This window comes from Heterocephalus glaber, unplaced genomic scaffold (assembly GCF_053883595.1).
Source record: "Heterocephalus glaber isolate CG9 unplaced genomic scaffold, H.glaber_assembly_v1.0 deba00001553, whole genome shotgun sequence".
Taxonomy (NCBI): Eukaryota; Metazoa; Chordata; class Mammalia; order Rodentia; family Bathyergidae; genus Heterocephalus; species Heterocephalus glaber.
This window is the reverse complement of record NW_028258344.1, coordinates 18573141-18596350: the sequence shown is the minus strand read 5'-3', so window position 1 is coordinate 18596350 and position 23210 is coordinate 18573141. Positions and strand designations below refer to the sequence as shown.

Here is a 23210-nt window from a genome sequence, read left to right as displayed (position 1 = left end):
TCACAAGGACAGATAACTGAACCAATTAGATGATAGCTTCTGCCATCAACTTTTTAAGAGTTGGATCAGTAAATGAAGTTGACTTAATGTGTAACACGTTTAAAAAAAAATCAGTGTCCTTTTAAAACAGCTTACTGCTAGGAAGAGGAATGTATAAAACGTTGAAATAGCAAACTTTGTAAATATCAAATGCAGTTTCACCTTTACCAGAATCATGGTGCAGTCTAAATGAAGATCTCATCAACTGTGTCAGTCTATAGATACGTGACAGCTAGAAGCTGGGGTGGACCTGAGAGTGGTTTGAGAGCTCACAAACCACTATTTAAGTTCTTAAAAAAGAAAAAAGAAGCTTAGACACTCAAGTTACTAATTAGAAAAATAATTTGTAATAGAGGTCTCAACTGTAAGCAATGCCTAACGTTCAGGAGACCCAGTGCTGGTGCAGCTGTGCACCACTGACCTTTGCGGGGCTGTGTCCAGGTGGGGCCACGGCACTGATCAGTGAACCCAGCAGCTCCATGAGTCTCCACATCCCTGCATCATCAACCTGTCTTCACCCCTATGTCGTAACTCTCCATGAGGTAAAACTTTGGCTTGTTAAAAACAGAGCCCTAAAAGGTCGCAATGATGCCTCACTGAAAGGAGGTGCTGCTCAGTTACTCTTTCCTACACTCAGTGAGGAAAGTGTATGTGGTAATCGTATATGATTGAGGGCCAAAGACTTGTAAATGTCAGGGGTCCTTTAAATAAATGAAATGCTCCTTTGGTGCATGTACATTTTCCATGTGAGCAGCTGCAGATGGTTTCAGCTGGTCTCCCCAGACTGATGAGTTCAAATGCCTGACCTCAGGAACAATGGCATTTCTTACCAGCTGGCTGCATCAAGGAGCTGTCAGTAGCTCTAGAACTGAGCCTGGGATTTAAGCACACGGATTCACAAACACAAGCAGAGGTGACCCCAGATTTTTCCTGGGCAAGATCTAGACATGCCAGTGGCCTTGGCCACATGAGACCAGTGGAAACAGGACAGTCAGAGTGGCTCTCTGTTCTCTCACACTTCTCATGATCAAGTCCCCCAGAAGCTCTTGAGCAGACCTCTGGATTCAGTTTTCGATACGGTTTGACTCATCAGGCCAGCTGTGCAGCAGCACTGACACATGGAGGGTAAGGCCCTCTATATACATTGGTTTTACAGGAAAGAGCAAGTAAAAAAGTAAAGAGTTAAGTGCAAAAGTGGGACATGAGGTTTCCCTGATGCTGTGCTTCCAAAATACATTTGTGGGAAGGATAAGCTGTATTTGTCTGTTCTCCAGAGTAGCACATTGTTTTAAAAAGTGGTGGAGAAAATACCACCATTTTATTTGACTATAGGGTGGTATATCATTATTGTACCAGAATAAATTATTATACTTGAGTTTTGTAGATTTTTCATTGAAGGGCTAGCAGATTACAAGGCAGAATAGCATACTCTGATGGCTTCATTAGTTATGATACCGAGACATAATTAGGCTCTAGCTAAGAATAGCAGCCAAAATGGAAAATCATTCTGGGGAAAAAAAAGTTGAGATTCAGAGGAAAGTAAAACTAAAAGAACATTTACAAAGGGCATCCACTAATTCTCAAACACAACACAGGGAAATAGAGCATCTCGCCCAGCACCAGGGGTGATACCACGTAAACAGTCACTACACCTGGCTGCTTCAGAATTTGTTCTCTCGGCCTCTTGATTTCGTTTCTGTTTCATAGTTTGTGATAGATACCCTGTAGACAGAAATAATTGGAAAATATCCAAGATTCAGAAATAACTATTTCAATGCTTAGAAGTTGATCCAATCACTTTTAATTAGTAGACTATATGTGTAGAGTAGTTTTAAGTTAACCAGAAAAATGGATCACAAAGTACAGAGGTTCCCATGTATCTCTTTTCCCCACTCTGGCCCCACACACAGCTTCCTGTCTAGTGTTACTGGGTGCATTTGGTACAGCTGATGAACTGATATTGATAGTATTAAAGTCCACCTCTCTGTGTTGGACAGTCTGGGTTTTGACAAACGCATAATGTCACGTATCCTCCAATACAGTGTCACAGAGTTGTTTTACTCCCTCTGCTCCACTTTTCCCTACCTCATTTGCACTCCGAATTCTTAGCAGCTTCTGTTCTTGTTACTGCTCTATAGTTTTGTCATTCCGTTTATTCTTAACTGCCCAGCTGTTCCTAAGGAAGCATCACTTTTTAAATTCATAAAGTGGGTCCTCAGTAAATACTCTGTGCCAAAGAGTGTTCTGTGCATTGAGATTTATAGCCAAGGACCAAAACCAAAAACTCCAGTCTTCGTAAGGCTTATGTTCTAGTACCTCAAGCCTCCAGGCTCAGCTAGGTCCTAAGTAGGAGTGAGATGGGCCTTGTGATTCCCCAGCATGAGAGCAGGTAGTTGGAGGAAGTAAGCTGACAGTAGGGACTCCTACCAGCTGGCCCCATGGTCTTCCATCAGACCCTTCTTCCTGTTTTTCTTTCCTGCAGTCTAGCCTCCCAGAGGTGGATCTGCTGGCCTCTTCCCCAGGACCAGCTGGAAAGAAGAAGACTTCTTTCATTAATATTTTACTACCAGTTATCTATAGCCCTGCCTGGTGCTGAGAATATATGGTAGAAAGTTTACAAAGTTATAAGAAACAGGTGCCTGTGATCACCATTTAACCACTAACTGGACAAGGTCTCCCAGCTTTGGAAGTGGATGCCCGACAGTTATCTCTCTGACTTCCAGATCCTCTCTGGCTGGTGAGCACCCATTCCCATCTTGTTATTAGAAGCCCACTTTTGCCCTCTGTCTTCTCCCTCTCCCTAAGCCCCTTGGAAAGATGAGAGCTTTATCCTGAGTCAGGATGGGCCAGGGATTAGATTGAAGACCAAAAGACCCATTCTGCTTTCCCCAACTCTGCCTCACTGACTCAGTGTTTCACACAAGAAAAGTACTTAAAAACCAACTATATGGAAAGCTCAGTCACCCTCCTGAGCAGTCAGGTGTGAAGCAACAGTGAACATCTCCTCCCAGCTGCAAACCTAGTTGCAGCATTCTGGGAGCCTAAAATTGGCCATGGTGGTCGTAAATACACTATGGAAATCAGTAAATACTACCACTAACAACTGTGCTTATATTTCCTCCTGAAGAGCCACTCTACTAGCATACCACTGGGCAGATTTTCCTTAATCAAATTCTAACATGAATTCTTCTGTGGGAATTAAATCCATAGACACTTTTATACATTCATATGCTCACATTTTACTCTTCATACTTCTGAGGGACAATGCCAACCAAAGTCAACAGGAGATCTGATCCGGTAAGTTTTACGAACCAAATAAGCATCAGGCCACACAGGTTTTGCTCGTATTTTTTATTTCCGCTGAAAGGAGAACTGAAATGATTTCCAGGAATAGTTTCACCTCAGTTACTGTCACTGAAATCTCACAACAGTGTAACACTAAAACTTGCTTTTGCAGGAGGTGTCAGGCCATGATCACAGTTAACATTTCCTGGATGGAGATTTGTTTGTCCGAGTGTAATTAGTAAGATGCTGACTGGCCCTTTTGTGCCCTGCATAGGACTGCACATGCAAGAGCGAAGGCTGACGCTGCTGACCAGGCTGCTTTGGCTGCCCGCCAGGAGTGCGACATTGCGAGGGCTGTAGCTAGGGAGCTGTCACCCGATTTCTACCAGCCAGGTAAGACAGTTCTCCTTTGATAGGAGACGGTGGAGCACTGGTTTTCACTGTATTTCCTTTTCCACTTACAGGTCTGTATATCATGACTCTCAGCAATTCTACAAAATAAGTGGGCACAAATAGTAACAAATAGCACCTGAAGACTGAGGGTCAGCACTGGAGATTTGAGTTATGCCAGGGTGTCTCCCTCCCTCCCCCTCACCTCTGGCCACATGTGACCAGCAAACTTTGAGCCAAGAGCTTAAACAAAACAGAAATATAAAAGAAGTGCCTGATTCTGAAAAGTTATATGAGTGATGATTGCAGATTCTGAGACAAATATCCCCAAATTCAGAGGCACTTATATAAAGCACTTAGGAGTAAGAGAAGAACCATTAAGTACTATGAGCTTGCTCCTTCCTTCCTTTCCTTTCTTTCCTTCTTTCTTTCTTGTACTAGGGATTGAACCCAGGGAGCACTAAGCTACATCTCCATCCATTTTTACTTTTTAAAATTTTGAGACAGGGTATTGCTAAATTCCCCAGGCCGACCTAGAAGTTCCAATCTTCCTGCCTCACCCTACCCACTAGATGGGATTACAGGCGGGTACCACCCTGCCCAGCTAGATTTGTTTTGTTTTGTTTTGTTGGTGTGCCTAAAGTTGAAAGGAGTGTGATTAGGAGGTACCGATTTAAAGCCAAATTCATCTGCACAGGAGGAAAATAAGTGTCATGATGGAAGCAATGAAAATGACAACTTCCCAAAAAATCCGTGTTGATCATCTGCTTCTCAAATGTTATAATCAGCAACTATTTATCATAATTTTAAACATTTAACTCACTTTCTAGTAGTGTCCTAGTAGACTGTTTCTATGTCTTTCTATAATAAACTGGTTTTTTTGAAATTTTGAAACAGTTGTACTCATCTTTTTATATATGCTTCTCCATGGTTTTATAAACATCTTTATAGTGATTGCTTCCAGGGATTTCTAGAAGAAGAAACCAAGATGATTGTTCCAAATTTCTATTTAAATTTATATTCTTGGTAAAGAATTTTCTCGTGTTGATTTTTATTAATTCAACCAAGCTGTATAATTAGCACCCTGTGCCTACCCAGCACCCTCAGCAACATATGTGTTTGGTTCCACTGAGGTGATACAATATTGGAACCATAGAGCCTCTCTGAATCCTAATGTACAAGGTGAGTCAAAGTGAACAGAAGCCAAGAACCATAGAAGAATATAGAAACTTGGCTGGAGAAATGCAAAAGTATGACCTGCATGTTTTGGGGGTCAGGGTGGGGTTTTTTTTTAACTGTTTCCTACAAAGAAAAACATAGTAAAAGACTAGGTTAAGAAGACTATTTTTACGTAAAAAAGGCTGCAGTGGGGCACACAGTGAGACAGGTACTGAGACAGGCACTGTTGTCAGAGAGTGAGCTCCAGGAGTTCAAGGCCAAGGGAAACAACCAGAGATAGAGTGGGTGTTTTCTTTCATGTGCATCTGTTTTAAACCTTTGGGTGGGACCGATACCATTTAAACATATGTATATTTTGTTAGGAAATGGATCCTCTGCATTTCCCACAGTGACCTCTGATACAATAAACTTTTTTTTTGTTACGAAATGAAGTCACACTTCCCTGGTGGCTAAGTAACATGGTAAATTAGCCATTGCAAGGTTCAGCAAGCCCAGGGGAGTTGTCCTGTGCTTACCAGTGGTGCTGCCCCTGGGAGAAGCTGGACAGTCAGGAGACACTGAGCTTGAGCTGCTTCAAAAGCAGACAAAGTTTCGATTGTTGCCTGCAAATGCTAATTCTTGGTTCTCTTAATTCTCTTGGGGAATGGGGTCCCTCTAGACTTCTATTAGGTGTTACCAAGAGGTAAATGATATGGAAGGTCATCTTAGTTTCCAGACTGAATGGTTTTTAAAGCCTTTTAGGGTGTAAAAGCATTTGAGAGGAAAAAAATATTGTAGGAAAATCGAATTCCACCCTTTCTTAGCTCAAACAGCTTTATATCAGTGAGCTGTCCATCAGTAATGAATACAGCCCAGTAGCAGGAGATGACAGTGGGTCTGTTGGAGAGCAGGCCTCAGGGGAAAGCTGCAGTCCCCTTTGACCCACAGCCACCACTTCCTTCAGCAGCGGTGTAGAAGACCTTTTCTCGTCCTATTAGGGGTCTTCTCGAGGGACCACAACTCATGCTTTCCACTCTGCATTTATAGGGTGATCAACTCGGATAGGCATTTGCTAAAAGGGCTTTCAGGCACTCTGTGAGTTGGGCTGCTCATTTAACTTACATACCTCAGATATAAAGGTTCCCATTGTTTGGAATGCATGCACCATTCCTAGCAGTCATTAACCATGGGAAAAAGAATGCCTGTCATCGCTTACATTTTGAACACTTTTATGCTAAGTTCCCTATTTTCAGGAGCCTTATTTTCAGATATTTACTATCTTAGTTAAGTCTTATGTGTTTATTTCAAAAATATATTTTAACATGTAAGAATAAACATAGCCATGTAGGATGTTCTCAGAAGGTTAAGTTCTAATAATAAAATGCATGCCAGTGGATGTATGTGTATGTGTGTGTAGATAATTCCACACACATATAAAAACCTAAGTCACCATCAGTGAGTGACACAGTGAGTCACTCCCTAGGAATTCAGAAGGAACTTTGCTCTCTAGAGTTAAACTTGAAAATGGGGCCACGATACCAAACAAAGTTAGATCAAATGATCCTGATAGTACGGCTTTAAAAACTGCAAGAGTTCCTTGTAACATGGCTGGGTGTAGGAAAACATCTAAAGGAAGAGTTGGTCATCCATGAGTGTATAGAAAAGTGAGTCACAGAAGCAAAAATTGGCAGTGTCCATTCAAACCCTGTCCAAAGGAGGCACAGCCTAAGCCAAAACCTTGGAGTATTGCAGTCGCATTGGCAAGGACTTTTCTATTATGGGGCAGGATGCTGGGAACTGCTGCCAGCGCCATGTGTCTCTCTTGGCAAGGTCATCCTCACTAAGGAAGTGTACACATCGGACTAGCTCAGCCATTAGGTAGGTGATTGATCTTGGGCTCTTTGTTCTAACTCCATGTTCACTACTAATTAATTTTGGTCCAGCTTTTCATGGAGGCCTGTCAATAAGGAAAGCACATACTGGTAGTGTAGTATCAGCATGAGTCCTGTGGCTCATGGCACATTTACACTGCTCACTATAAACTAATGAATTGGCCTTCCAGTAATATGCATCAATCTTGCAAGCTTTGGCAATAGCAGTCTGCCCCAAGTGATGGCTCTACTTCAAACTGCTTATAAGGTCAAGTTTCTAAACCGGAAAAGTGGAGATAAAGCTTTGAAGGATGACCACCAAAAAGTAGAAGGGATTGAAGAATGAGGAGAGGACGCTTAGAAACTATATGTATGGCTCTTTGTCTCACTGTCTTGGTTGCCTTTCTTTTTATTTTTCGGTTGAGACTGCATCTCACTGTGTAGCCCAGGCTGGCCTCAGACCTCAGCGTCAGCCTCCCAAGTGCTGGGATTACAGGTGTATACCACCACTCTGGGCTCCGTGGCTTTTCTATCAAGATTCTTATTTTGTGGGCCGGGGATTTAGCTCAGTGGTTTGGCCGCCTGCTGTGCAAGTGCAGGGACCCGAGTTCAATCGCCAGGACCAAAAAAAAAAAGATTCTTATTTTGTTAATTTCAAGTGATATTGAGGTATAATTTTTTAATATTTATTAGTAGAACTAAGCATGCGTTAAGGAAATTTATATACTGCCCTGGAATGTGGTGAATATATTACTTTGAGCCCTCTTGGTTGATAGCCAGCTTCCTAGGCAACATCAGCAAGCTTTGTCTGTGTTTAAGCATGGATGTCCTCACACACACAGAAAGTTGATCATTTAAGGGGAAAGTGGACTCACTAGTACATGTTATTATGGATTAGTGTTAACTAAGCTTTCTGTTAATGAATTAAAAGTCTTTGAAAATCAGAGTATTATCTTCATTAAATAATTGTCTATGCCTGTCATTAATACATACTATTTTTGGTTAAGAAAAGGGAAGCAACCAGGAATAGAAGATTTCGAAGCACACCTTCCAAACCTGAAATTCATCAAGACGGGAAACTGAGTTATCCAGTAGTAGACATGAAATTAGTGATTCATGAGTTTTTGTTGTTCTTATCCCTTCCTCATTCCTGTGTACTCTAATTCACAAACATGTACCGAGTGGCAGCTGAGCGCAGGATGCTGGAGTGGTTGTCCCATAGCTCGAAGACAGGCACTGTGGCTGTGGTCATGGAGGCAGTGGGGTTTTTACAGATGGAACTGTCAGATCCTATAGAAAAGTAGCATTCTTTCCCTATGGAACAAAACAATGGTTCTGCTGCTCATTGTGTCATCCTTTCAGAGTCTTAACAATCTGCTCTGCTTTCGCTGACTGGCAGTCTCTAGAGAAAATGTCTAATTTCTATTTAATGACTCCTGCTGTTGCTACAAGGCATTTGATATGGTCACTGCCCTTGTCAACATTTGTGCTGGGAAATCTTCATGGTGCTTCTTCTGCCCATAGCCCATGGAGGTTCACCTCTGAAGTTCAAACTGCATTCCTTGCTGCACCATCTGCTGTTCAGAGCCTTTGTGCCAACTGTGACAGCTTACCTTTCAGTGTCATTGGACAGCATGCATGCTGACCATTGTTTCATATTTGTGGCATGTCACTGAGCAGGTGACTTGGATCTAACCTCTTCCCATATGAATGGGGTGGGGATACAGCCCTTAGGATTTATAGAGGCTGTCTATAAAGATATGGCTGTAGGGCTGTCTATGAAAATGCTGACTGCAATAGCTATCAACACTTGTCATAATTTCCCTCCCTGACAGTATTCTAGCCAGTCCTTTTAATGAATTGCTGCACCTCATCAGCTTTATGTCACTGGCGCTGTATTGCTAACACACATTACTACACAGAACAAGTAGCAGGCACAGCATGTGCCTTCCAAGAGAAAACAGTTCCAGAAAAACCTCTGTCCTCTGCATTACATTAAATGTCTTATTTAAAATGCACTCTGGAAAACTCTAGCTGTATAGCCACCTTATTTGGCCATTGTCACATGACTGTACCATGCAGCAACCATTTCCAGCTGGCTGGAGTTAGGACCGTGTCTAGTCAACATATGTGCTTTCTGCATGCTGCTTTCAAACATTTGTAAATGGATGTGTTAGAATCACCCAAAGCATTTGGTAAACATTAAAGATTTCTAGACTTTGATTTGTACTTATTTACTCAAAATTTCTAGTCACAGCCCCCCAGGCGCTTCTAATAGGCAACAAGTATAGGAGCCCCCACTTGGGAGTGCATTAAAATTCCTTAGCCAGTTTTTAAATGCATCACAAAGCTAGGATTTTTTTCAAAATCTAGAAGTTGATCTAAAAGATATTTCCACCACTCTAGTAAATTATTTGAACTCAATAGATTTTGAGTTATCTTTAGGCCTGTGGATGGAATGAAAAAAGTCAGAAGAGTGGGAATAAGTAGTCACAAAAGACATGCCTTTCCTAATATATCTAGGACAAGAAAACTATTCAGAGGCAATATGTAAGATTTCTAAAGGTTACAGAAGTGATTAAGCTAGTGTTTGAAAGTTAATAAGCATATTAAGAAATCAACAAATGGGATCTCTTCTTATTAAAAAGCTTCTGCACAGCAAGAGAAACCACCAGCAGTGTGAAGAGACAACCCACAATGGGGGAAAAAATCTTCACCTGCTCTTCCTCAGACAAAGGTCTACCATCTCGAATCTATAAAGAACTTAAAAAGATCAGACCTCCCAAATTTAAAGACCCAATCCAAAAATGCGCATCTGAAATGAACAGACATTTCTCACACAAAGAAGTAGAAATAGCAAATAAATACATGAAAAAATGTTCAACATCACTGGTCATTTGAAAGATGCAAATGAAAACAACGCTGAGATTCTACTTCACTCCAGAAAGAATGGCTGCTATCATAAAATCAACCAATAAGAAATGCTGGTGGGGCTGTGGGGAAAGAGGAACCCTGCTCCACTGCTGGTGGGAGTGTAGACTGGTGCAACCACTGTGGAAATCAGTATGGAGATACCTCAAAGAACTAGGACTGGAAGTCCCATTTGACCCCACTATTCCCCTGCTGGGGATCTTCCCCAAAGAATTAAAAGCATCATACCACAGTGATATATGTGCACCCATGTTCATAGCAGCACAGTTTGTAATAGCTAAAACTTGGAAACAGCCCAAATGCCCATCAACTGGAGACTGGATAAAGAAAATGTTGTTTTTTAAAATAAAATGGAGTACTACTCAGCCATAAAAAATGAGAAATTAGAGACATATATAGCTAAGTGGATGCACATTGAGGCGATACTCTTAAGTGAAATAAATAGGACACACATGTGTAAACACCAAATAGTTTCTCTGGTGTGAGAAACTGAAAGTGTAAATAAGGACTAAATGTATAATAGGTCATGTGAAATAGGAAGAAAAGGGGCAAAGGGGAAGGAAGTGGGAGGGCTAGGGGAAAGGATAGAAGGGAATGGGATTAATATGAGAAAATGGAAAAATAGGAACGAAATCTTTGTAAATAGGGAGGACTGGAGGGGTTGAAGGGAGGGCTGGGCAAGGGTGAAAAATAAGAACCAAGAGAGACTATGTAAAGGTGCAAATTTCCAATGATGAATGTCATTATATTGTATACCTAAAATGTACCAATGATTAGAATGAATAATCGATAATGTAAAATAGGAAGAAAAGGTCCAAAGGGGTAGGGGTAGTGGGAGGGGCAGGGGAAAGGAAAGAAGGGAAAGGAAAAAATGATGAGAAATGGAAAAAATGGAAATAAAGTCTTTGTAAATAGGGAAGGGTGGAGGGGGTGAAGGGAGGGCTAGGAATGGGGAAAACATAAGAACCAAGATGCATTATGTAAAGGTACAATTCCCAATGAGAAATGTAATTGTGTTGTATACCTACAATGTACCAATAAAAGAATTTAATACAAAAAAAAAAGAAATACATTCGGTAGAGTCCCAAGATTTAGCTTCATAAATCCATTAATACAAATTCCTCTAATGGCCAGATCATTCTTAAGTTGGCCTACTAATAAGGGTAGAGTATAAGTGAAGAGGTAGAGACAGTTCTTTTAGTGTTTATGAAAAGCATTTAAAAACTTATTACATTCAAATATGATAAGTTTTCTTGTTTGAGATAACTAAAACATATCCCTTGAAGCATAGTCTAAAACTTAACTTTTCTTGAACTAGTATTACTGAATCGCCAAAGCCTCTTCTACTTTCTCATGTTTCAACAGTCTCATCCTCTGCTGGCAACTGTCACTTTTGTCTATCAAAGCAGCTCCTATTTCTGCTTGTAATCTGCTTTTTGTAGTAAATCCAGGTGGGGCTGCAGGTCTCTGGGTTAAATCCTAAATTTGTAAGCTGCACTATCTCTGTCTCACATCTTTAGGGTGAGGCACATGGGCTTTCTGACGGCTGTATTTCTCACAATTCAGCAGCTCTTTACCTTTTCCTTGCAACTTTAAGAATATATAACTAATAAAGTTTGCCAGCATCTATTATTTTTTACTCTTTCTGTATGTGTACTTAAGCATTAGCTTTTAATGTGCCTCAATTTTAAAATAGAAAGATTTTGGCAGTTTTTTGCAAAAACAACTTGTGCTTATCAGTTATACTGAAGACTTTATAAATCCTTAGTCATTTAATTGTTTCAGTGTTATGTGCCTTGAATTAATACTCCATTGGCTCCAAGAGTCTTGACTATTTTAATTATCTTTGCACAGTACATTCACTACCATACCTAGGCGGGTATATTCAGTAATGCTATAAAAATGAATAACAGGCACAAATAAAAACAACTTGGATGACATTTTGGATGGAGGGATAAAGGAAAAGTATGTAAGCAACACAATACATCAGGCTATCTCAGAATATACTTCATCACAGGAGAGGTGGAAGGGGTTTGTAAAAATAAATCTCCAGTAGAATCACCAGGGGCTTCTCCAGTATGAATAACCTTAGGGACTTTTTTAAAGTTGGGTCAAGCACTGAGGGTGTGATTTGAGACCCCACCGCCACCCCCCAAGCACCAAAAATAAATGTGAAAAGTAGGAGCAAGTCTGCTAATGAGAAACACAATTCTGATGTCCATGGTGCTTCCTCAGTCCCTCAGGGCTGTGTCCAAACAGCACAAGAAAGAGTTCAGAAACAAAGATGCCACCTTTAGCACAAGTGCAGTCACCCCTTTTCTTCATTGAGTGAATTGCATCACACTGGGCCAGGAATTCATGCTGCCATTTCTGACAGTTAAAAGAAAATTGCCAATTGTTAAAAAGAGATGCTTACCGTATTCAGAAAGGAAATCTCAGTTGCTGACAAGTGATCTTGACAGATTTGGGAAGTTTGAATCCCAAGGCGTAGGTTTATCTTCTGGAAGATGGAAATGGTTATAATCCTGTTGTGTTTGCAGCCCTGAGTACAACCTGCAGCAGTGTGCTCTCAGGAAGTCTTATTTCTGACTGTAAAATGTTATATGTTGCAGTATGCTTTTTCTTAAAGGAGACATAGGAGGTATGTGACTTTTGGTTTTTCAGCTACTGTAGCTGCTTCCATATCAAAAAATGGGGTAGAGGGCCAGGGATTTAGCTCAGTGGTTTTGCCACCTGCTGCGCAAGCGCAAGGACCCGAGTTCGATCCCTGGTACCCCCCCCCAAAAAATGGGGTAGAATCAAGATATATCATGTACAGGTACAAATTCTTTATGGTGAATGTGATCATTATATATACCTAAAATGTACCAATAAACTTAATAAAAAATGGGGATAATATCTACTTCCTAAGATTTCGATGAAGCTTTAAATTTCATAAAATACCTGAAGTAACCATTTCATTACAGTAGCTTATTACTCAGGGATGCAATTAAAAGTGTATTTTTGAGAAATAAGGATAATTGTTCTTCATTTCTTCTGTATGTCTTTTGCTAATTTGGGATGGGATATGGGGTTAGAAGCAGGAAAGAAAATAACTGAGATAGAGTGCTGTAGAGTTGACAAGAGCTGATCAACTCTGAGCCAGTTGGTGGGATGGTTTTCCCCCTTGTACATTTGAGAGATAACACTCACTACATCAAAATGATGAGGGGGTAACTAGGGGTTGAATGCAGGGCCTTCCCACTGAACTACATGCTCAGCCCTTTTCTTAATTTTTTTTTTCTTTTGGTACCGGGGATCAAACTCGGGACCTTGCGCTTGCGAGCCAGGTGGCAGAACCACTGAGCTAAATCCCCGCCTCCCTCTTTTCTTAATTTTTTATTTGGAGACAGGATCTTGCTAAGTCACTGAGTTGCCCAGGCCAGGCATGAATTTGAGATCCTTCTGCTTCAAGCTCCCAGAGTGCTGGGATTCCAGGTGTGCACCACCACACCCAACTTCAAAGGGCTTTGTATAGTACAACCTAAACTATGAAAATTGTTCCTAACTGGAAAGTTTTACTGATCCATACAAATTTGTTGTCTGCAGGGCTTCTTACTCTTAGTACAGATATTTTCATAAGTTTTCAGACAGGAGTCTTTCATTTCTTTATACAAATGTGTACCTTCTGTGTTTTAATTATATCACATAATTTGGATAAACAGATTATGTTTCTGTACCAATATGTGGTCTGCAAGTGCAAAGGAATGTTACAATTATTAGGAATGTCAGAATTATCACCATCAAAATAATATAAATAATGATATTATCTTTAAAGTACCTTTTTAGTAATAAATAATCTCTTCCTTGGAGAATGAATGTGCTTGTACTTAATCAACACATTGTAAATATATTTAAAAGAAAACATTAATGCCATTTAGCAAAAAAAGTATTATCCTAATGTATAAGACTTTATACCTATTTTTATCACCTTCTTTCCTTTTGTCTTTTTTTTTCAGGCCCTGATTACATCAAACAGAGATTTCAAGAAGGTGTAGATGCTAAAGAAAATCCAGAAGAAAAGGTACAGGAAAAGCTACCTACACCAAAGGAATCTCCTCATTTTTATCGAAAAGGCACAACCCCCCCTGCGTCTCCTGAGGCGAGTCCCAAACAGAGCCACTCTCCCAAGCCTTCCTCTCCAAAGCCCCTGAGGAAGCAAAACCCCAGCTCGGGGGCAAGACTCAATCAAGACAGAAGGAGTGTGCCCGAAGAGCAAGTCACAGCTGTTGTCAATAAGCCCTTGATGTCGAAGGCCCCCTCAAAGGAAACAGTACCCCAGTCCAAGTACTCTGGCCGCCACCATGTCCCCAGTCCCAGTAATGGGGAGCTACATTCTCAGTATCACGGCTACTATGTGAAACTGAACGCCCCCCAGCATCCTCCGGAAGACGCAGAGGACAATGATGGATCAAGCCAGGCTTCCTCAGCACTGGTGCACAAGCCATCGCCTAACAAGTGGAGTTCCCCTAAATCTGTGACAAAACCAGTTGCCAAAGAAAGCAAAGCTGAGCCAAAAGCTAAGAAGTCTGAACTTGCTATACCAAAGAATCCAGCAAGCAACGATTCGTGCCCTTCTTCAGAAAAAGAAGCCAATTCAGTAAGTCTTACAAAAAATGTTTTCTCTTCCCTTTTTCTTTTTGGTTCTTTCAGGGGGCAGCATGGGATGACAACATCTCAACACCAGCCAAGCTAACAAAGGTCCTAGGAGCACAAGTTGTTTAGAGTAGAGGATAACATGTTTGTAGCTTGAGACAACACAGAGCTCTCCAGGCAAGAGTTCTTGAGTCCACTTAGCCACTCACCTTTGACATAATCTAAGTAGGTAAGACCTGAGCCGCCTAGGACAGCCTCAGTTTCAGCAAGCCTTTGTCAGAGTTTTTTGGTGAGCTTCATGGCAGCTTGCTGTCTGACTGCTGGAAGGGAAACATGGCTGCTATCATGCCCAGACCTCTCCCAGCGCCAGCAAGGAGTTCTGAGCCCTCTTTCAGCTCCACAACCCACAAAGACTATCTCTTCTAGCTGTTGTGAATTCTTTTCAGCTATTTAGCTTAGCTTTTACTTGATTAGCCAGGCTTTGAAGCAAGACCATTTTTCTCCCCCAGTGGGAAAATCTGTAGCAATTTAAGAGAATTATTTTGATCTTCTAACATCTCAGACTGTAAATGTTCTCGCGTGTTCAGTTTCCTAGGTACTAGTTATTACCAATGAGACTTGAGTATGTAAGATATTGACTTGGGCAGAAAGCTCAGCGTTAATGATAAATGTCTAAATGCTCATTCACATGAGATTTATTTGTTGAATAATGTGTGGCATTAACATTTCATCAGATTCTTTAAAATTTATATAACCTAAAACTAATTACTGATTTTTAAAAAATTGACTAACTGACCTGTTGACCTGCTCACATGCCTTTGGGGTTGAATATTAAGTGTAACTCAGAAGAAGCCATAGTTTAGAGACACATTTTGGGCCAGGGATTTAGCTCAGTGCCCTGAGCAAGCACAAAGTTCTGAGTTCAATCCCCAGCCCCAAAAAGAGAGAGAGAGAGAGAGAGAGAGAGAGAGAGAGAGAGAGAGAAAAGAAAGAAGAGAGAAAGAAAGAAAGAAGAGAAAGAGAAAAAGAAAGAAAAGGAAGGAAGGAGAGAGAGAGAAAGAAAGAAAGAAAAAGAAGGAAAGAGAAAGAAAAAGAAGGAAAGAAAAGAAAAGGGGAAGGAAGGAAGGGAGGAAAGGGAGAGAGAAAGAAAGAAAGAGAAGATCCGTTTTACTTAGGTAAAGAATCTACTGATTTTTGGAATTAGCCAAGCATCCTCCATCTAGGGAGGTCAGTCCCAGGGTTCCTCTTCCCACGCCAAGGGTAACAGGGGCCCAGCAGCTCTGCAGCCTCCCTGAGCTTCGGGCTGCCTGTATGGGTAAGAGGAACTGGCATCTTCACGTGACAGTGTATCTTCCTGGTGGTAACAGATTACACCTTTCACATTCCTGAGGGATGGTAGGAAGTGGCACCATTACATATGGGTGGTCAGTGAATGACCTTTAAAATGATGACGCACTGGCAAGATTGTGAGATAAATGGACCTTGTAAATTAGAAGTTTATAAATAACAATTTAAAATGCATAGAAACATTCACACTAAAGCAAATGTGTGAGGAAAACCCAAGATGAATCAGTGCTCTTTCCTAGTGGGCTGCTGAGAGACTGAGTTTGAGGCAGAATCTCTGTTTGTAGGGTGTGGAACCAACTGGAATCTGGATTATTGATTTATAGTCAATCAGCTCATGTGACTCAGGCAGTCCTGGATATTGCCTAAGAGCCTGGATTCTGGCACCAGGCCTCCTGGATTCAAATCACAGCTCTGTTGCTTTCTAGCTGTGTGGCTCTGGACAAGTTTCCTAACTGCTCTGTGCCTTGGGTTCCTTGTCTGTCCCTATCTGAAGGACATGGAATTGTTAAGATTATTGTTAAGATTAAATGAGTTAATGCTTATAAAGTGCATTGCACAGTGCTGAGCACAGAGTAAGTGCCCCAAAACACTGCCTGTTTTTTGTTTCAGCACTGTGCGAGTTAAAGCGTACGTAGTTCATAAATATTCTGATAGATTTGTTACCCCTTCGAGATTAGCCTGGACATTGAGCTCTTAAAAATATGGAAAATCTTCTGGGACACAAACTAATACTTTAAGCGAATTACTTGCTTGAGCATGAGAAGTGGGAGAAGGCCACTGTGAAGGTTACTTCACAGGTTTCTCTAAGAAATGTATGGGCCCTGCAGGCAGTGCTTGCCTATGGACTCATGTCCCAGGGACATACATTGTACTGAAATTTTTGTAGGGTTTTGCAACATGGCAACTCTGGTAAAAGCCACACAACCATCCTTAGAGCCTTATTACTGAGGCTACAAATTATTCCTCCAATTAGGAATTTCACCCGTTCTGAAGATTAGCTAAACGTTTTTTTCAGCCTTACTCTGATCAGCTTCCAAGTTTATTTTGAGACATACCTGATCTTTCTTTTGAATCTGTATAAAATTTACAGTGTCCCTGTTGAATCAAGTTTGAACCTCACCAAAAAAGAAAAAAGGAAAAACACATATCAAACTTTGCTATTAATATTAAATTAAACTTGCTCTTTACCTACACTTTTAGTTAGAAAAGTGTTAGGTTAGACATAAACAATAATCCTAATAACCGAGCAGGAAATTCCTCTCCGTTTTAAATATGAATGATCATCTCTTGAAGAAGAGGATTCATTTCTTGAGCTACAATCTCTTTCCACATTTTGGCCTCCTCTATTTTATTCCCCTAACTGCCTGAAAGTTTCATCTGTCTGGACTTAAACTTTGCCCTGCTGCGTCTCCTTCCATTACACCTGTCCCAGTCAGTCTGGAAAAGCAAGACTGAGTTGTTGTTTTGTTTGGTTTGGTTTTGTTTTTTTCATTTTGCTATTTTAAGCTACAACTGGCCACCACAGTCATATTTATGGGATTTCACCTTAAAGCTTTTCACCCGGTATCTTGTCTCAGTATCTGAAGAACACAGAGGTCACAGCTTCATATCTGCCCTTTAAACATAACATCCCAGATTCTTATTTCTTACCTGGTTGCTGTTTGAACCTCTTATGCAGGCTTACTCTTGTTCTTACTGAGTCATCTTTAAAAATAGCTTTATAAATGGAGCTATGCTAGTAGGATAAATGTGTGTGTCGGGGGGGATATACAGGATAAATACATATGTGTGTGTTCAGTAGGAAAAATACATATGTATGTATTTTTTATTCTGGATAAACCTCCCATGCATTATTCATTGAATCCAGATTATCGGTACAACGAGATGTGAGCCAAAATAGAAGAAAGATAGTAAGCCAAATTTAACCCAAGACAATATACAAACCCAAAATACTAAATAATTTATAAGGTTTTATGACATGGGAATCAAAGATTCAGGCATGCTTTAAGCTCTCTTTTTCCTGGTACTAGGGATCAAACCCAGGGCCTTGTACGTGCTAGGCAGTTGTTCTACCACAAAGCTACATCCCCAGCCTCCACCCCAAGCTTTTAGGGTTGGCCTCACCAAAGGTGCTTTCTCTGTGATTGTACTTTTCCTGAGTCAACTATGTGACACTGAATTGTGCATTTCATATTGTTCTTACAGAGTATACCTTCGTTTATCTTTCAAATTAAATCCACTGGCCCAAAAGAGTTGAGATAATCCCAAAGTCTTAACATTCATGAACAAATCTGGTCAAAAATAGAGTAGTATAGCATTTTCTTAAAAGAGCTGTGCTGAGTTTGATGTTGAAAAATCATTTCCATTATATTCAGTTAAAGTTTTCTACATTATTTCTGTCCTCTAAGCCCTAATTAAAGAATTGCATAGGTTAGTACTCTTTTCCTACTAATTTCGAACACAAGTCTTCTGAAAGAGGAGTTAGTCATTATCAAGATTTGATATTTCCCTAATATTAGGGAAATTAAATAGATGAAACCAATCCTAAAGAACTTAATGGGAAATTGTTTTTAAATTAAGACCTGAAGTAAGGTCCATTGGTGCATGCCTGTAATCCCAGTACTTGGGAAGCTGAGGCAGGAGGATTGCCAAGAATTTGAGGCTAGTCTGGGTAGCAATAAAATACAAGATAAAATAAGGTTTGGGGCTTTAATAGGGATGTGAAGGGCCTGGAGCTCTCAAGTGGACAGACTGAGGTTTAATTCTAGATCTTAATTTGTCCGATCAGGCTAAGGAATCTTGGGTAAGACACTAACTTTCTTGAAGTTCTGGAAAATGGAACTATTTATTGCATGTGAAAAATAAACAAAAAATAATCTAATTAGAAACACTTAGCTCCCTTTCTGGCATTATAAAAACCTGGTTTTTTCCCATTTACTCAGGGTTTAACATGTTTATAACGGGGCCCTAAATTATATATCTCTCTGCCAAGCAGCTTGAACCACCATTGGTACATACATGACTGCCCATCGAGCAGCTTTTTTAAATTTTGTTAGTAAAAGGACCACTAAAAGTGATTAGACCTATTTGTACCACCAGTGGCATGGGCCACCCAATGGGACAGTCATGCAGGTACCACTGTAGTTCAAACCAGTAAAAAAGGATTGAGAACTGGAGAGTTTGTTCTTCCTCGTAGTGCTTCTCTCAAGGGCTCTCCCCTACCCTCTATTTTATTAATCACTCATTCGTTCAGTAACTAATCTGCTTTGTTCAAAAACACCTATAGCACCTAGGAAAGATTTGGAAGGTGGTAGATTCTCCCTATATATTGGTTGCCAGAATGAATCAGGCACCCCCATAGGTCAGGCACTGAGTGCATAGTGATAGCGGTGGACAAGACAAGGCCCTTGTCTCTCACTGTGGAGATCAGAGTCCACGTGGAAAAGTGACACTTCAACAATAGATAACACTAAAATGTGAAAAGTAATATGACAGAGAAAGAACAGGTCACCCTGACCTCTACCAAGGAGATGCCAGGAAGAGATCTCCTTCAGTAAGTGACAAATGTGACCCCAGCCCTAGCTCCAGGGAGATGACCACTTGATAAATGGCAGTTCCAGTCTTCCTTATTACTCATCCCAGCCACCAAAGAAAGTGCAGTTAAGATCTCTATAGCATTGTCTCAGCATAGTCGCATTTGATATCCAACTACAATACAACTGATTCCTCAGCTATAAAATAGGAACAACAGAATTACTTATCCTGCCTACCTCATGAGGCCAATTTAGAATACTTCTAATACTATTTATGAATTAGACACTATTTGAATAGTAAATGCCAAGATCATGTCTTTCTAATAAAGGAGAATGCTCCATGGGCCAGATCTGAACACATGGGTCATACAAGGTTTATTTAAACAAGTAAAGTTCAGGGACCTTGGGCTTTTTGGTATTTGTTATAGTGATATTTATCGAAATAGAATCCTGAAGTTTGTTAAAAGTAACTTGATTTCTGAAAGGGTGTGGCTATGATTTGAGAAGCAAAAAGTTAGAACCCTAAGAGTAACTTCTGAAAGTCTTCACCTTCCCCCTTGCAATTTTTATTTAAAGGAGAGGGTCAAAGCCAAAAAGGACTAGGAAAAAGCAAGTTAGAGAACCTTGTTTTGAGTTTTTCCTGAAGTTTTCCTTGGAAGCTTCTTTGTCCCAGATTTTACTCTCATTTGCTAACTGCTTTGACAAGGAGCCCACTCTTGTCTGAATTGAGTCCCAATGACAGACAGTGGTGAGATTCCCAGTAGTTCCCAGCCCTCTTACGGGAACTCTGTCTCAACCCATACTGTTGTCCATTATGCAGAGTGAACAGAGTAGGTTCTTAGTAAAAGCATTTTTAACAGAATTCAAGACTGGATTCATTTTTGAAGTAAAATTCAGCAATCCCCCATCTAAACATAATGTTGCTACTTTTAGTTTATACCTTTTGGAACTGCTGTTCATGCCTTAGGCACTGCAGCCATGTTTGTTATATTTTTGATAATTGTTTCTGGAGATACATTTTGGTGATGCAGTAATGTCAACATGGAAACATCATGCTTGTTGGTTTTTTTTCTGTTTCACTTCCAGGGCCCCAATTCAGTCATGATTGTCCTTGTCATGTTGTTGAATATCGGGTTGGCCATTCTTTTTGTCCACTTCCTAACTTGATTGGAATTAGGAAAGGTAAGAAGAGCCTTAATTTCTATACAAAATTACAATTAAAAACATTCTGTTCTCATAATCAAATTTGTAATTTTTTTGAACAATGACATATTGTCCTTCACTTTAATTTTGGCTGTGCCTGAATGTGATTCAACCAGTTACCTAATGCTATAACTGTTTTGACCCTTCAGTGAAGTCAATGACAACTAGTGGTGTTAGCCCACAGTTCTCTGCTGTGCTGTCGTCAGCCCTTTAAATGGCACACCCCAGTCAGACTCAGACACAGGCAAGGAGGCTTGGAATTAGGATGGGATCGCGAGAGAGATGAAACTTGGAAAATTCAGCCTGAGGACCCGTTCAGATCCCTGGGGAATGCTTGTGGCTTTGGGGTTCTCTGGGAGCTGAAGCACGCAGCCATGTTGGAGAGCAAAACTTAATAACAATTCTTTTTTAAAATCTGCTGAAGCAGCCCTATCCGGCGAAGTTCTTGGCATTGGCTACTCCATCTGTCCTAGCAGAGTGTGACTAAACTGGAAATGTATGGAGCTGCATTTTTTTTTTCTTGATGGAAGTCAACAGCTGTCTTACTATTTTACCATCTGACGTTTTTAGTAGGGAGCCGGGGAAACGACTGCCCAAGGAATGCAGTCGGAGGATTGTGTTGCTGTGGACGTGGTTCCAACATTCACTCCTATCTTATTAGAAGAAATAGGTAGCAGCATCACTCACCAGTCTTACGCCATGACCTGCTGCTTTAACATCTCCTGGAATGTTCTGGGAGAGAATGTTTCATTTGCTTGTGCACGACTCTGCTAATTTTTGCTCTTTATTTAAATATGATGTATAGTCATCTACCACGTGCAATCTTGGCTGGACAAAACATACATGTTGTATCTCAAGGAAAGGAAACAACAAAATGCTAGTGAAGATGTGTTTATTTTGATAGCAATACATCATTTTTCATGTCATTTATTCTTCCTAACCCGAGAAAAGGCTATTTATCTTTAAATTTTAGCAGTCTAAAGGCATTATGCCTTCCTAAGAAATAATTTATTTTAAATATTTTAACATTACTGAGATGAATTATTTATGCACTTTTAAGAGGTGCTAAATTTTAAAAACTGAAAGACAACAGAATACTAAGAAGTATAGTCAAAATGTTGCATGGATTGTGGTAATCAGTGTTTAAAGGATTCAGTTTCATTGCTGACGTACTTTACAACCAAATAAAATCTTGTCAGTGGCTATGTTAATTCCCATGAAAGTTAAGCAAGATGCTATTAATAACTGCTCTTCTCTTTTTTTCCCAAGTTAAATTTTTGTTGAATACATTCAGGTAGAGCATAACGCTTTGCTAAATCACTGCCTCTCAATTTTCTGCCTTTTATGTTTTTCAGAGTCCTTTTGTAATTTCATTTCAAATTTTAAAGGCTTAAAAATTTTTTATTTTAAATATTTGTCTTTTTATTTTAAATATTTGTCCTTTGTCATTCTGACATTTTCTGATTTTTTGCTGTTTTATAATTTATCCTTTATTACTCAGAAGCATGCTTAGAAAAACTATATGGTCTTTATAAAAGTAATTATTTAAAAAGAAATCAAGGGAGGAAAGGTATGTGCTAAATCTCTTTAAAACACTACCTGTGGAAGAGGAGCTCTTCCTAAATATTTTCATGATTTCATGATTTGCATGGGTTTAATCAGATTCTTTTTTACCTTATTAGCTATCTTTTCAATCCAGAAGGGGACAGTTCTCATAATTCCAACATTAGTACAGGTATGGACCGCATGCTTTATCACCTGCAGGGTAGTAACCCAGTGGTGTCTTGCAGAAGCACAATATGTTGAGAATTCTAGGTGTGACCAATGTGGAATAAAGAAGAAGGCAGAAAGAGAGCAAATGAAAAATTATAACCTGTATATTTAATTTTTTACATTTTGCTTTGACTTTTAAATTTAGGAAGTACATTTTTACCCAAGAATAAACATTTAAGTTCCTGTGAAAGTCTCAGAACTCTCACTGCTCCTTCCTAACCCTGTAGCTCCTTAATTATGGAAAGCTGATTTTTTAAGAAAATAAAATATTTAGTCTTATTGTTTATTTAAAATGTGTAATGTTTTGGAAATAATGGGTAACAGATAATTAAAGGATATGTTTATAAAGTGAGCATGTTGGTTCCATTTATAAATATATGTATGATTTATAAGCTTTTTTAAAACAAAGCTCAAATTGTTGGTATTTTTCTAAAATGTGCACAGCTGTATTTTACATGAGGCTCTTTCTAATGAGTTGTTATACTGTACTCTACATTTTGGACAGCACATGAAGTCTGCCAATGTACTTAATAAAATATGACTTTGTTTATTTAAAGTTTCTTGCTGTGAAAAAGAACTCCCTACCTGTGAGTTCCTTTATTTATAATCCTTGAAACCAAAATGTATAATGTACAGTTTTCACAACTGTATCTGCTCTAATAAAAATGTTGGTTATTAATAAAGTTGGAAGTGTGTTTCCTTTGTGAGTAAATTACTGTCTTGAGTTATGTGGAAATTTTTGGCAATGATAGTGTTACAAGAAAGATCTGCTGAAAAACTAACAATAGAAATGGAGGGGGTGTCCCCAAATAAGCCACATGGCAGAAGGTAGATTTAGTGTTTCTTTATTTCTTTCTGCATTTCTTTTATCATGGGCCTTGCAAATAATTTTGCAAAATAACATTCATTACTCTGCTTAATGCTTTCATTAATTGGATTAAGGCATTTATACAGAGTTTTAATATTACTCCTATTTTTAAGAAAAACTCCTTCCCGCATGGGTACTTTTCAGTTAAAGTTTTCACCATTGTGCCCCAGATAATTT

At 39.7% G+C, this 23210-nt stretch overlaps 1 protein-coding gene across 6 annotated transcripts in view; it reads left to right on the top strand.

Moving 5' to 3' along the window:
* The window catches only part of Jph1 (junctophilin 1), a 76721-nt gene extending 53873 nt beyond the window's left edge, over nt 1-22848 (top strand). For 2 of the 6 annotated variants that reach the window (XM_087190497.1, XM_004842042.3), the window contains 4 exons: nt 3599-3717; nt 13673-14313; nt 20276-20371; nt 20820-22848. In XM_087190497.1, the coding sequence (XP_087046623.1) occupies nt 3599-3717; nt 13673-14313; nt 20276-20356 (841 nt within the window). In that variant the 3' untranslated portion in view covers nt 20357-20371; nt 20820-22848. Of the gene's footprint in view, nt 1-3598; nt 3718-13672; nt 14314-20275; nt 20372-20541 lie in introns of all 6 variants that reach the window. The other 4 variants (XM_087190498.1, XM_013071217.3, XM_087190496.1 and 1 more) reach the window with 2 other exon arrangements.
* The last annotated feature ends 362 nt before the right edge of the window (nt 22849-23210 follow it).